This window comes from Nerophis ophidion, linkage group LG09 (assembly GCF_033978795.1).
Source record: "Nerophis ophidion isolate RoL-2023_Sa linkage group LG09, RoL_Noph_v1.0, whole genome shotgun sequence".
Lineage (NCBI taxonomy): Eukaryota > Metazoa > Chordata > Actinopteri > Syngnathiformes > Syngnathidae > Nerophis > Nerophis ophidion.
In genome coordinates this window covers 54,042,364-54,055,606 of record NC_084619.1, presented here as the reverse complement: position 1 = coordinate 54,055,606, position 13,243 = coordinate 54,042,364, and the positions used below count along the sequence as shown (strand labels likewise).

General features: G+C 38.0%; 1 protein-coding gene across 2 annotated transcripts in view; it reads right to left on the bottom strand.

Moving 5' to 3' along the window:
• Positions 1-6,080, bottom strand: part of anapc1 (anaphase promoting complex subunit 1) — a 70,833-nt gene extending 64,753 nt beyond the window's left edge. For both annotated transcript variants that reach the window (XM_061911262.1, XM_061911263.1), the window contains exons 1-5: positions 5,900-6,080; positions 3,072-3,311; positions 520-684; positions 392-434; positions 221-318 (exon numbers count right to left, since the gene is read on the bottom strand). In XM_061911262.1, the coding sequence (XP_061767246.1) occupies positions 221-318; positions 392-434; positions 520-684; positions 3,072-3,287 (522 nt within the window). In that variant the 5' untranslated portion in view covers positions 3,288-3,311; positions 5,900-6,080. The remainder of the gene's footprint in view (positions 1-220; positions 319-391; positions 435-519; positions 685-3,071; positions 3,312-5,899) is intronic.
• Positions 6,081-13,243: the final 7,163 nt, after the last annotated feature.

The following is a 13,243-nucleotide window of genomic DNA, read 5'->3' as shown; positions in this document are numbered from 1 at the left end:
ATTTCTTTAAGACTGATACCACGGGATCAAATAACGAAGTAGCTAAGTTTGTATTGTACTGAATATGATATTTTGCTTCTTAAAATATGTAATTCAGTTTTGGGGATTTTTGTACATGTTTATGTCAGGTTTATCCATACATTTTTTTCAACAAGAGCTGCCAAGCCTGACTTTGCTTTCACATACAAAATTAAACATTCCCAAGCTGAGTCTGTCTTACCTGGATTGGAAGAGGCGAGAGGAAATCTTTTCCGGTGACACTGTGAATGTTGACGCAGCCATTCTGCACAATACACACGGTGTGCTCCACCTTTTCTTCTATTTAACACAACCAGGATCTTCTTTAAGCCTTCTCCACAGTTAAGACTTTAATAATGCAATGATACTTTACCGTCATTCTTGCTTTGAGGAACGGAAAAGTTGCACCACAAAGCCTGCAGATTGAGCCAAGTTTGTCACCACTTTGACTCAAACAAGTTGTAAATGAGTATGGTAGTACTGTAATCCTTAGAAATTAACCTGTTCCACTGGGCTGTCAACAGTGAATGCCTTGTAAACATTAGAACCTTGTGTCCGGCTGCCCTGGCTCCACACGACCACATTCCCCGCGGCGTAAAGCTCCTCTTCAAATTCCACGTCCTGCTCCAAGGCGTCTGCGCTGCCCTTCCTGAGTTGCCAGCTTTCCTGTCAACCACAAAATTAACACAACTAATGAAGACCTTTGTACAGTTGCCCCCCTTGTCAAAATCTTCCCAAACTTGTCCCAATCGTTTGTGTTGCAAACATTTTCGATTGTGCCGTTACGGTTTTTACGTTATTCTCAAACAAATTTTCTGACTAGTGATCTCATCCAGCCCCCTCACCTTGTCCAAAACATTGTGCCGTTCCTTTGTACTTTTTTTTGTCTGTTATAGTTTTTAAGTAAGCGTTGTAATATTCATAATTGCCTTCGCCCCCCCCCCCACAGACACCTTGTCAAACCTCCCCAAACCAGTCCCAATTGTTTGAGCCACATTTGTGCTGAACAAATTTCTGGTCTTTTGTGTTTTTTAAGTTATTAATGTTTAATCTAATTAATACTGTTTTTAGGGTAATATTGTTTTATGTTACTAACCTGCAATGAACGTTTTATTAATCATAACTAGACACCAACTATATCAAAATCTCCCCAAACTTGTCCCATTTGTTTATGCTACGATTGTACTTGTTTGTGCTGCAAAAATATTTGGTTTAATTATTATAGTTTTTAAGATGTTAATGTTTTGTGATTCAACAATGTGAAGTTGCCCCATGTAATTACCGTGTTAATAATCATAACTTGGCCCAACTATGTCAAAAGCTGGGTCTATTCGTTTGTGCTGCAAAATATTTGATCTAACCTTCATCATTTTTAAGTTATTAACTAATTATGATTAATAACCAGCTCAATAAAATGGTAATAACATAAAAACAATAACTGTTACACACAACATCTTTGCAAAACAAACAGCACAAACAAATGGGACAAGTTTGGGGAGATGCTGACATAGTAGAGGGTCTCGTTATAATTAATAACATATTAAACATGTTAATTACACGTCAATAACATAAAACCATGAAGTAGGGCTGGGCGATATGGCCTTTTTTAAATATCTCGATACTTTTAGGCCATATCGCAGCACACGATATATATCTCAATATTTTGCCTTAGCCTTGAACACTTGATACATATAATCACAGCAGTATGATGATTCTATGTATCTACATTAAAATATTATTGTTCATACTGCATTAATATATGCTCATTTAAAATTTTCATGCAGAGAGGGAAATCACAACTAAGTCAATGGACCAAAACGGTATTTATCAAACAGTTATTAAGCAGTGGCACATACATTCATCTCATTTCTAAACAGAAAGTGCAAGATTGTCAGAGACATTTTAAAACAAGCTATTAGTGCACTTTAGTGCATGATGTCACTAAGATGATATATCAAAACAACTCTAAATTAAAGTGTACTTTTAGTACAAAACGCCACTACTATAGTTTAAAACAAATAAAGTGCACTTCTGTGCATGATGTCACACAAGATATTTCAATAACTGTCAAATAAAAATTAGCTGCATTATAGGAAATCAAATATTTTTCGTCCTTCGCTATGTGGTAGGTTACCGTGGACATTATCTCCTTTTCTTGTTGACTATTTTTTTCATACGGTGTTGATCTGGAAATGTTTGCCTCTGCATTTTGATGGTGTGGGTGTGTGGCACCGAATGGAGATGTTGACATGCGGAGTAAGCACTTTTCATTCTCTAGCAGGTGACTTTTCAAATGATGCTACATATTAGCAGTAATGCTACTTTTTGTAGCAACGCTTTTGTCCCACACTTGACAAATTACGGTTGTCTGTTCGATATATTCTCACTTGAATCCAAACAACCGCTAGAAAATGGACCGACCCCCGCTGTTTTTCTTGGGAATTAATTCTTCCTTCATTTGTTACCAGATTCGCACTTTCTTTCTCTCGCATTACCGCTTGCTGTCTCTGAGAAGGAGAGACAACAAAGAGTGGGAAGAGCCTGTAGTGTAATGCCAGCAGCTAAAAGCAACTGCGTGAGAACATATCCTCGAATATCACGTTAGTCATTATCTATATTGCACAGAGACAAACCCGCGATATAGCGAGTATATCGATATATCGCAGAGCCCTACCATAAAAAACATAATTGTTGACAAAAGAAATTGCAGCACAAATCAGCACAAACTATTGGTACCAGTTTGAGGTGGTTTTGACAAGTTGTGGGTCTGGTTATGAATATTGACACGATAACATAAAAACAAAAAGAGTTAAACAAAAACATTTTTCAGCACAAATGTAGCACAAATGAATGGAACAAGTTTGGCATGATTTTGACAAATTGAGCTTGCTTAATGACACCATTAGCCAGAAGATGTATTTTAGAATAAATCAAAAACCGTAACGGCACAGACAAAACATTTTGCAGCACGAAGGTAGCACAAATATTCGGGACAACTTCACACAGGTCCAATGGTGCTTGCCATCTTCATGGTGGTTCTTTGAACCGCTTACCTTCTCCTTCTCCTGGAGACTGACTTCCTGCAGTGAGCCCACCAAGCCGGCAGCGCAGTCCGAAGACCACAGCTCGGAAGCCGGCTGGAGCTCCCGCAGCTGCAGGTTGAAGGCATTGGGATGGTTCTTGCAGTGATCACGGCCAAACGGGACAAACGACTGCAATTCCCCAGCGGCAATCATCGTGGCTGTCTCTTCATACACGACTTCCGACATGAGTCCCAGATATCAGCATTATTTCTGCAACAGAACGTGCATTAACTTAGATGTTAATTAAATCCCTATAATGATATAAACTATACATTTATCTATAACTCCGCCAACTATATTTTGTATTGATCAATTTCCACACTGATTTTTTTGGACCTGCCTAGCTGTTTGTTTTGTGACTCACAAGATGAGTCCGAGCAGCCATGTTTACTGAAATGTTCCATCACTTCCAATGCTAATTATATGTACTTAATCGATTAAAAACACACCGTAACTGTGAAACCTGTTTTTTTGTTTTGCGGGCTTTCCAATGATATCAACCTTTTTAAAATGGGGTCAATTTTAATAAAGTTAGGACATTTTAACAAATCGGTCACACTTAAAATCTTGAACCCCATTGAGTTTGTATTGAAGAAGTTAACCAGAAATGAGTGCAATTTCAGAAGTCACGATTCGGTTAATTTTCGGTACAGTAAGAAAACAAAAAAATATAAAATTTTTGATTATTTATTTAACAAATTTGCTAAATCTTCCACCAAAAATATTTTTCTTAGTGGAATATTTGATGTGAAGTAATCGGAAACTTGGATAGGTCAATAATTCATAATAACATTCATTTTGATTCAATATTATGTTTTGAGCAATGACAAGTTTGAAATAAAAAAAAAACAGCTTTGTTTTTAGTCAACGTTGCAACTTTTTCTAAATTACATTTAGCCTTTAAGCTTTTTTATTTCACTTTTGTTTATGTTTTTGTTTATTTTAATAGTATTTTTAGAATGTGCCGTGGGCCTTTAAAACATTAGCTGTGGGCCGCAAATGGCCTCCGGGGCACACTTTTGACACCCCTGCTATAGATAATAAAAAATAAAATCTGATAAATCTGTGGGTAAAAATCAGAGCCTGGCGACGCATGCCCGTTTATCATAACTCTCTCGCTCTCTCTGCCACTCCCTCACGAATGTTGCTGCGTGCAGCACTTTTTTTTTGTTTTTAACCCCTTCTCAACCCTGAACGTACATTGAAAATACACGCAACCCTAACTTAAAATGCCGGACATTCGAGGCATTTAAGAAACTCCACCTGGACAGCTCTGCAAAGAGGACATATCTCGTGAAAAGAGGAGGTATGGTCAGTCTATCGTAGCCCGGTCGTTGCTAGCATGCCTTGTGTTGTTGTTTTTTTGATTGATTGAAACTTTTATTAGTAGATTGTACACTACAGTACATATTCCGTACAATTGACCACTGAATGGTAACACCCGAATAAGTTTTTCAACTTGTTTAAGTCGGGGTCAACGTAAATCAATTCATACTGCCTCGGTGTGCATGGTTTACACAACGTGCGGTGCACTACTTAATATGTCCATGTCGTTCGGTACACCCCCGAACCGAACCGAACCGAAAACCCAGTACCGAAACGGTTCAATACAAATACACGTACCGTTACACCCCTACTTATATCTCGAGAATTGTCTTTACAAGACCTGTCTGATAATGTTATTTCTTTAAATGTTACACATGCACCTACACAAAAGTCCCATAACACGCTTTCCATCAAACAAAGGCTAAATAACTTTTCCACAAAGCATTTATTTGAAATGTAAATTATTATTGGTTTACAGATATACCTTACAGCAGCGTTTTTCGACCTTTTTTGAGCCAAGGTACATTTTTTTCATTGAAAAAATCTGAAAGCACACCGCCAGCAGAAATCATTAAAAAAATAAACTTGATAATGACAATAAAATGTTGTCGCAATTGTTGAATGTGAATTTAAACCATAACCAACCACGCATCACTATACTTGTCTCAAAGTACTGTCATGACCTGTCACATCACCTGGGGCAGTATAGCTCGGTTGGTAGAGTGGCCGTGCCAGCAACTTGAAGGTTCCAGGTTTGATAACCACTTTGGCCATCTTGCTGTTGTGTCCTTGGGCAAGACACTTTAACCGCCTGTTCCCAGTGCCACCCACACTGGTTTAAATGGAACTTAGATATTGGGTTTTCACTATGTAAAGCGCTTTGAGTCACTAGAGAAAAGCGCTACATAAATATAATTCACTTCACTTCAAATCAGGCCTTGACTTATTTAGAAATTTTGGGTGTTTTTCTTGTGTAATGTTTTAGATCTTGTTTTGCGCTCCTATTTGGGTGGATTCTCCTGTTTTGTTGGTATTTTCTTGTCGCAGTTTCATGTCTTCCTTTGGGCGTTATTCCCCGCACCTGCTTTGTTTTAGCAATGAAGACTATTTCAGTTGTTGCTATCTTACTTTGTGTAGACATTGTTGTCATTTCATGAACGGACGTACTTTGTGGACGCCATCTCTGCTCTACAAGCTGTAAGTCTTTGCTGTCGTCCAGCATTCTGTTTTTCTTTAAGTAAGGCTTACTGAGCTTATTGGACCGTTATTATCACACTACTTAACACAAAGTACCATCAATACAGATGTATATTATTTAGTAATACAAAAACTAAACTTGACAATTAGTTCACGTTTGTTGACACTTTATTCAGGCGAATAACTTTAGTGATGGTTCTTGCCTGGCATGCTAACAATGCTAACAGGAGCCTCAGCTAACATTCACCCAGCAGGAAAGACAATGAGCTACTAACCTGATAATAACAAATATTCTGGTTCTTATCGCGGAGTCCTCGAATATCTAACGCGTCAGAGAAGCTGCCAGAAGCTGACACAAAAACACACCCGGTGCCAAAAAGGAACTGTGGCAAGTTTTCAAATGACCGCGGACATGTTTGCTGCCCCGGCAGTCCTCTACTTCCGCCAGTCCACCAATCAGAGAGGAGCGTAACAATGACATCATGACGTCAACTCAACCTATATTGCGCAGTAACGTTTTTATTGCGCACAAAACAAATAATCATCTCTAAACATGAATAATTATGATACTAATAATATAGCAAAAAAAAAATACGATAAGAATTCAATAATGTATATAGTCTTACAATTATTTTGAATAATTAGAAACAATATACATTACAGTTTTTTCCAATTGCTTACACACTCAATTTTAAAGGCCTACTGAAACCCACTACTACCGACCACGCAGTCTGATAGTTTATATATCAATGATGAAATATTAACATTGCAACACATGCCAATACAGCCGGTTTAGTTTACTAAATTGCAATTATAAATTTCCTGCAAAGTATCCTGTTGAAAACGTCGCGAAATGACGACGCTTATATTGACACGTGCTTGTGACATTGTTGGTTGTAGCGGACATTTTATCCCAGCACCACTCACGGCTAAAAGTTGTCCGATTTAATCGCATAATCACACAGTATCCCTGACATTTGTGTTGCTGAATCTTTTGCAATTTGTTCAATCAATAATGGATACTACAAAGAAGAATGCTGTTGGTGGAAAGCGGTGTATTTCGGCCGGCAGTAGCAACACAAACACAGCCGGTGTTTCTTTGTTTGTTGTGAAGCTTTAATATGGAACAGAGCGGTCAAGCGAACATGTTTTTCTACCACATGTCAACCGACAGGTTTCGGTGAGAAAATTGTGGTAATAAGTCAGCTCTTACCGTATACATGAGCGGAGCTTGTGTCGTTCTTCGCAGCTGTCAAAGAGGCAGCTGTGACTTTCTTGGCTCCTCCGTGGCTTCCCTCAGAGACACTGGCGGTCACCACACCCCTCCGACTTTCAGGTATGACTATATAATCTCACTATAACACTAGTAACACAATAAGCAGATAAGGTATTTTCCAGAATTATCTTAGTAAATGTGTCTAATAACATCTGAATCGCTCCAACTGCCCTGTCTTTTCCCCCCCCCTTCTAGTCCTGCACTCTCACTATCCTCATCCACGAATCTTTCATCCTTGCTCCAATTAATGGGAGAATTGTCACTTTCTCGTTCAGAATCGCTCGCGCTGCTGGTGTCCATGATTGTAAACAATGTTAGGGTGTGAGGAGCCCTCACACCGGTGACGTCACGCGCACATCAGCTTCTACTTCCAGTACAGGCAAGGCTTTTTTATTAGCGACCAAAAGTTGCAAACTTTATCGTGGATGTTCTCTACTAAATCCTTTCAGCAAAAATGTGTCAGTATCGCAAAATGATCAAGTATGACACATAGAATGGACCTGCTATCCCCGTTTGAATAAGAAAATCTCATTTCAGTAGGCCTTTAAATGTTCACACAGTTAACAAAGTCTACACACACTAAATAAAACCACTGTGCAGATTTGCCTAATATAAAGCATTGACTTCACAGTTTTTGCGAAATAGTACACTATTATATATTATATAGTGCTGGATCCACTATGGATTGAACTTTCACAGAATCATGTTAGACCCGCTCGACATCCATTGCTTTCGTCCTCTCCAAGGTTCTCATAGTCATCGTTGTCACCGACGTCCCACTGGGTCATCATTGTCACCGACGTCCCACTGGGTGTGAGTTTTCCTTGCCCTTATTTGGGCCTACCGAGGATGTCGTAGTGGTTTGTGTTGTGGTTTGTGCAGCCCTTTGAGACACTAGTGATTTAGGGCTATATAAGTAAACAGTGAAGTGAAGTGAGTTATATTTATATAGCGCTTTTTCTCTAGTGACTCAAAGCACTTTACATAGTGAAACCCAATATCTAAGTTACATTTAAACCTGTGTGGGTGGCACTGGAAGCAGGTGGGTGTCTTGCCCAAGGACACAACAGCAGTGACTAAGATGGCGGAAGTGGGGATCGAACCTGGAACCCTCAAGTTGCTGGCACGGCCACTCTACCAACCGAGGTATAAGATATAAGGATTGTGATACACACATCTTCACATTTTGCACACAGATAACGATTGTGACACGCCCATTTTCACACTTCACACACCGGGATTGTGATACACACATCTTTATGTCCAGATTTTTTTTTTCAAACCTTGCTGTCGTCTAAGTCTCCACATGTAGCCTATACTGTATACTCTATTTTTTATGTATGTCCATATTTTTTTTTCATAACGTTTTATTTGTCTCAGATTTTGATTTGTACTGCATGTCATTGTTGACTACTGTGATATGTTACTTTACCTGACTGTGGTAAAAATAAATATTTTCCAGTTTACAGCAGCATTGTTGAGCAGTTCTTAAAAAGGTTAAAGGATATTTTTACTTTCTCTTTAGATCCTTATGTATGGGCCCACTTCAAAGTAAAAAATGACGATTGCTGTGGATTTTCCAATATATTTTGTCAGCACAGTAATCATTCATCACAGACTGTATGCTAAAAGTGTCGGGCAAAATGCTCCAAACGTGAAAATATTTGAAAATTTCACAAAATAAAATTGGGTTTTTTACAAATGTGTTTTGTATTTATCACTGTTGGGGGTAACTCACTCCAATAGTGTCTTATCATTTGAAGTCTGTGTGAGTGAGAGGACAATAAAACTGAATTTTTACAAATGCTTGCTTTAGTTTGATGAATGGGCATATGTTTTGACCGAAGTGTGTCATTTTGCAAATGATCTAGGAATTAAGAAAATGTTATGTGGTGTTTGGAAAAGTGTGTAAATCCTTTTGAAAAAAGACACACTGTAAAATTGTGTGTAGGCAAATGGGAAAAACTGTATTAGTTTAAAGACAACTCAAAACTAATCCTTAATGTAAATAAAGCCAAGGAATGGGTGAAATCTTATGTGCACAATTTTTTCGTTGTGTTATCCATCCATCCTTTTCCTACCGGTTGTCCCTTTCGGACTTGTGGATTTTTTTTTTTATCTGCACTGCAACCAAATAATTTCCCCCATTGTGGCATAAGTAAAGTATGTCCTATCCTATTCTAATGATATTATAACAACAAACAAAAATATAATCGGAAATAATAGCTTTATCCCAAATTTGCAGTGTGGAATTGACATACAAAGCAGTAAATACAGTAAAAAGTACAAAGGATATGAGTTGGGAAATTGTGTTAGAGGTAAATATAAACGGAATACAATGATTTGCAAATCCTTTTCAACCCATATTCAATTGAATGCACTACAAAGACAACATATTTGATGTTCAAACTCATAAACTTTTTAATTTTTTTTTCAAATAATAATTAACTTAGAATTTCATGGCTGCAACACGTGCCAAAGTAGTTGGGAAAGGGCATGTTCACCACTGTGTTACATCACATTTTCTTTTAACAACACTCAATAAACGTTTGGGAACTGAGGAAACTAATTGTTGAAGGTTTGAAAGTGGGAATTCTTTACCATTCTTGCTTGATGTACAGCTTAAGTTGTTCAACAGTCCAGGGTCTTGTTGTCGTATTTTACGCTTCATAATGCAACACATATTCGATGGGTGACATGTCTGGACTGCAGGCGGGCCAGGAAAGTAACCACACTCTTTTACTAGGAAGCCACACTGTTGTAACACGTGGCTTAGCATTGTTTTGCTGAAATAAGCAGGGGCGTCCATGATAACGTTGCTTGGATGACAACATATGTTGTTCCAAAACCTGTATGGACCTTTCAGCATTAATCGTGCCTTCACAGATGTGTAAGTTACCCATGTCTTGGGCACTAATACACCCCCACACCATCACAGATGCTGGCTTTTGAACTTCGCGCCTATAACAATCCGAATGGTTATTTTCCTCTTTGCTCTGGAGGACACCACATCCTCTGTTTCCAAATATAATTTGAAATGTGGACTCGTCAGACCACAGAACACCTTTCTACTTTGTATCAGTCCATCTTAAGTGAGCTCGGGCCCAGCCAAGCCGGCGGCATTTCAGGATGTTGTTGATATATTGGTTTGGCTTTGCATAGTAGAGTTTTAACTTGCATTTACAGATGTAGCGACCAACTGTAGTTACTGACAGTGGTTTTATGAAGTGTTCCTGAGCCCATATACTGATATCCTTTACACACTGATGTCGTTTTTTGATGCAGTACTGCCTGAGGGATCAAAGGTCATATCATCGCTTACGTGCAGTGATTTCTCCAGATTCTCTGAACCTTTTGATGATTTTACGGACCGTAGATGGTAAAATCCCTAAATTCCTTGCAATAGCTCGTTGAGAAATGTTGTTGTAAAACTGTTCGACAATTTGCTTACAAAGTTTGTGAAATACTTTGCATTTCATGGAAGCTGCATTTATACCCAATCATGGCACCCAACTGTTCCCAATTAGCCTGCACACCTGTGGGATGTTCCGTATAAGTGTTTGATGAGCATTCCTCAACTTTATCAGTATTTATTGCCACCTTTCCCAACTTCTTTGTCACGTGTTGCTGGCATCAAATTCTAAAGTTAATGATTATTTGCACCCAAAAAAATGTTTACCAGTTTGAACATCAAATATGTTGGCTTTGTAGCATATTCAACTGAATATGGAATGAAAATGATTTGCAAATCATTGTATTCCGTTTATATTTACATCTAACACAATTTCCCAACTCATATGGAAACAGGATTTGTATGGTTTGATTGTGTTAAAGGTATGCCGGCCGTAACAACAACTTTGTCACGGCCCGGGTGTACTCCAAGGACACAACGGCAGTGACTAGGACAGTGGAAGCGGTGATAGAACCTGGAACCCTCAAGTTGCTGGCACGGCCACTCTATGCAACACACTGACCAAAAATATAATTACAGCAATTTCCTATTATTCAATTTGATCTGCAAGCATCGGCAGAAAGGTTGCTTACAGTAACATGCGGTGCTCATGAAAAATGATATTGGGAGTCAGCCCACAGTCAACGTGATGTACGCAACAAAACAAAGCGACGTGATCTGCTGAGCTCTTGGGATGTGTGTGTTTGTGTGTGGGTGCATGTGACAATAAAAACAAATAATTATCACACATCAGTAAGAGTGCTTATCTAAAGAAAAACAAATGTTTGAAAGAAAACAATACAACAGTACTGTATATTCAGTGCGTCTTCATTTTGACTATAGATGGTCAAGAGGATTTTTGTTTGTTTTTTTTGTCAGTGTTCATCCCCAATATCCTCTGACTCACACTTCCTGTGCTGCTCAGTCTGTTTCCACTCTGTTTCAGAAGGATTTGGCTGCAGGCGGATGTTGACATCTGTGCCGGGCTGCATCTTTAGTCACAGCTCATTGATAAACTGTTTTTTTTTTGTATATATATATATATGCAAAGGAAGGTCTTCTGCACGAGAGGAGTTGGGGCGGAGGATCCACAAAAGTTGTTAAATGAATGAATATGATTTCTTAGCAATAGTGTACATAACCTATTTGGACATGTATTGAAATGTTGCTTAGCCTATATCCTGCATTCAGCCACTGTTTCACACCTGTATTTATTTATTCATTTTAGTGATATGTTTTTATTTACTTGGTTTTAATAAATTTTGTTTATCTTTTATTTATTATTGTAAATGTATTATTATATTTTAAATGTATGTCCTTACTGTCTGCAGACTTTAGGGACATCTCCGAGTAGAGTTTGCATGTTCTCCCCGTGCATGTGTGGCTTGTCTCCAGGTACTCCGGCTTCCTCCCACATTTGTAAAATACGCATGCTAGGTTGATTTTAGTCTTCTCAAATACCTATGAACATGTTTAAAACCTGGCTTCGAAAACCTGTGCACTACTAAATTCATTCATTGTAGACATTAATCTTGTCAGCACATGTTTTATTAATTTTTGTGTGATATATATATATATATATATATATATATATATATATACATATACACATATATATATATATATGTGTATATGTATATATATATATATATATATATATATATCTGTATATATATATATATATATATATATATATAAATATATATATATCTGCGATGAGGTAGCGACTTGTCCAGGGTGTACGCCGCCTTCTGCCCGATTGTAGCTGAGATAGGCGCCAGTGCCCCCCGCGACCCCAAAAGGGAATAAGCGGTAGAAAATGGATGGATGGATATATATATATATATATATATATATATATATATATATATATATATACCGTATTTCCTTGAATTGCCGTAGGGCATATAGTATGCGCCTGCCTTGAATTACTGCCGGGTCAAACTGGCTTCCCAAAATAATTAGCGCATGTTTAGTATTACCGCCTGGTCAAACTCGTGACGTCACGAGTGACACTTCCCCTGTCATAATTTTTAAAATGGAGGAGGCTGATTTCAATACCAGTAATTCGAAATCACATAAAAGGAAGAAAATTAAAAGCTATTCAGTAGGATTTAAGGTCCAACCTTACATCACAATCAATTTTTTACTGCATACCTTTGGTAAGTGCCGGAGTGAGAAGAGGTTTTAAAATAATTAGCGCATGCTTACTTTTACCGCATGCCTTTGGTAAGCGCAGGAGTGAGAAGAGGTTTTAAATTAATTAGCGCCCCGGCGGCAATTCAAGGAAATACGATATATATATATATATATATATATATATATATATATATATATAGTGTGCTCCTGATTTAAAGCCCCACTCAAAGGGGATCTGCACTTTTTTGGGAATTTTGCCTATTGTTCACAATCATTATCAGAGACAAGAACATCTTTTTTTTTAGGATTTCAAAGATGATAAGAAATGCTTCGACGATGCGGTTAACATGTGTCACTGTTGTAGCCTTCAAAGCCCTCTAGAACAACTTCCAAACCCTCCAACAATGTTTTATATACACACTGCAAGTCTACATATAATGTAGAAACAGGCATGTTCATAACAATATGTAATATGTTCAATATTTACCGTATTTTGGTCGTTTTATGCACAGCCAGAACTAATTCTTCTGCGCATCATTTCCATTTCCATAGTAGCGCACTTCCAACTTCCACAAATATGTTCCCACTCCCGGAATCAAACGCGAGTGTTTTCTAATCATAACAAACTTGGCTACAGACAACAAAGATGACTATTTTTGCACAAATGAGGATTCACGACCTTATCTTTTTGAAGCTGAATATACTGAGGGTGAACTACTGCTTGTAGAAGTGAGCACAAAGGAAGAGTGAGAC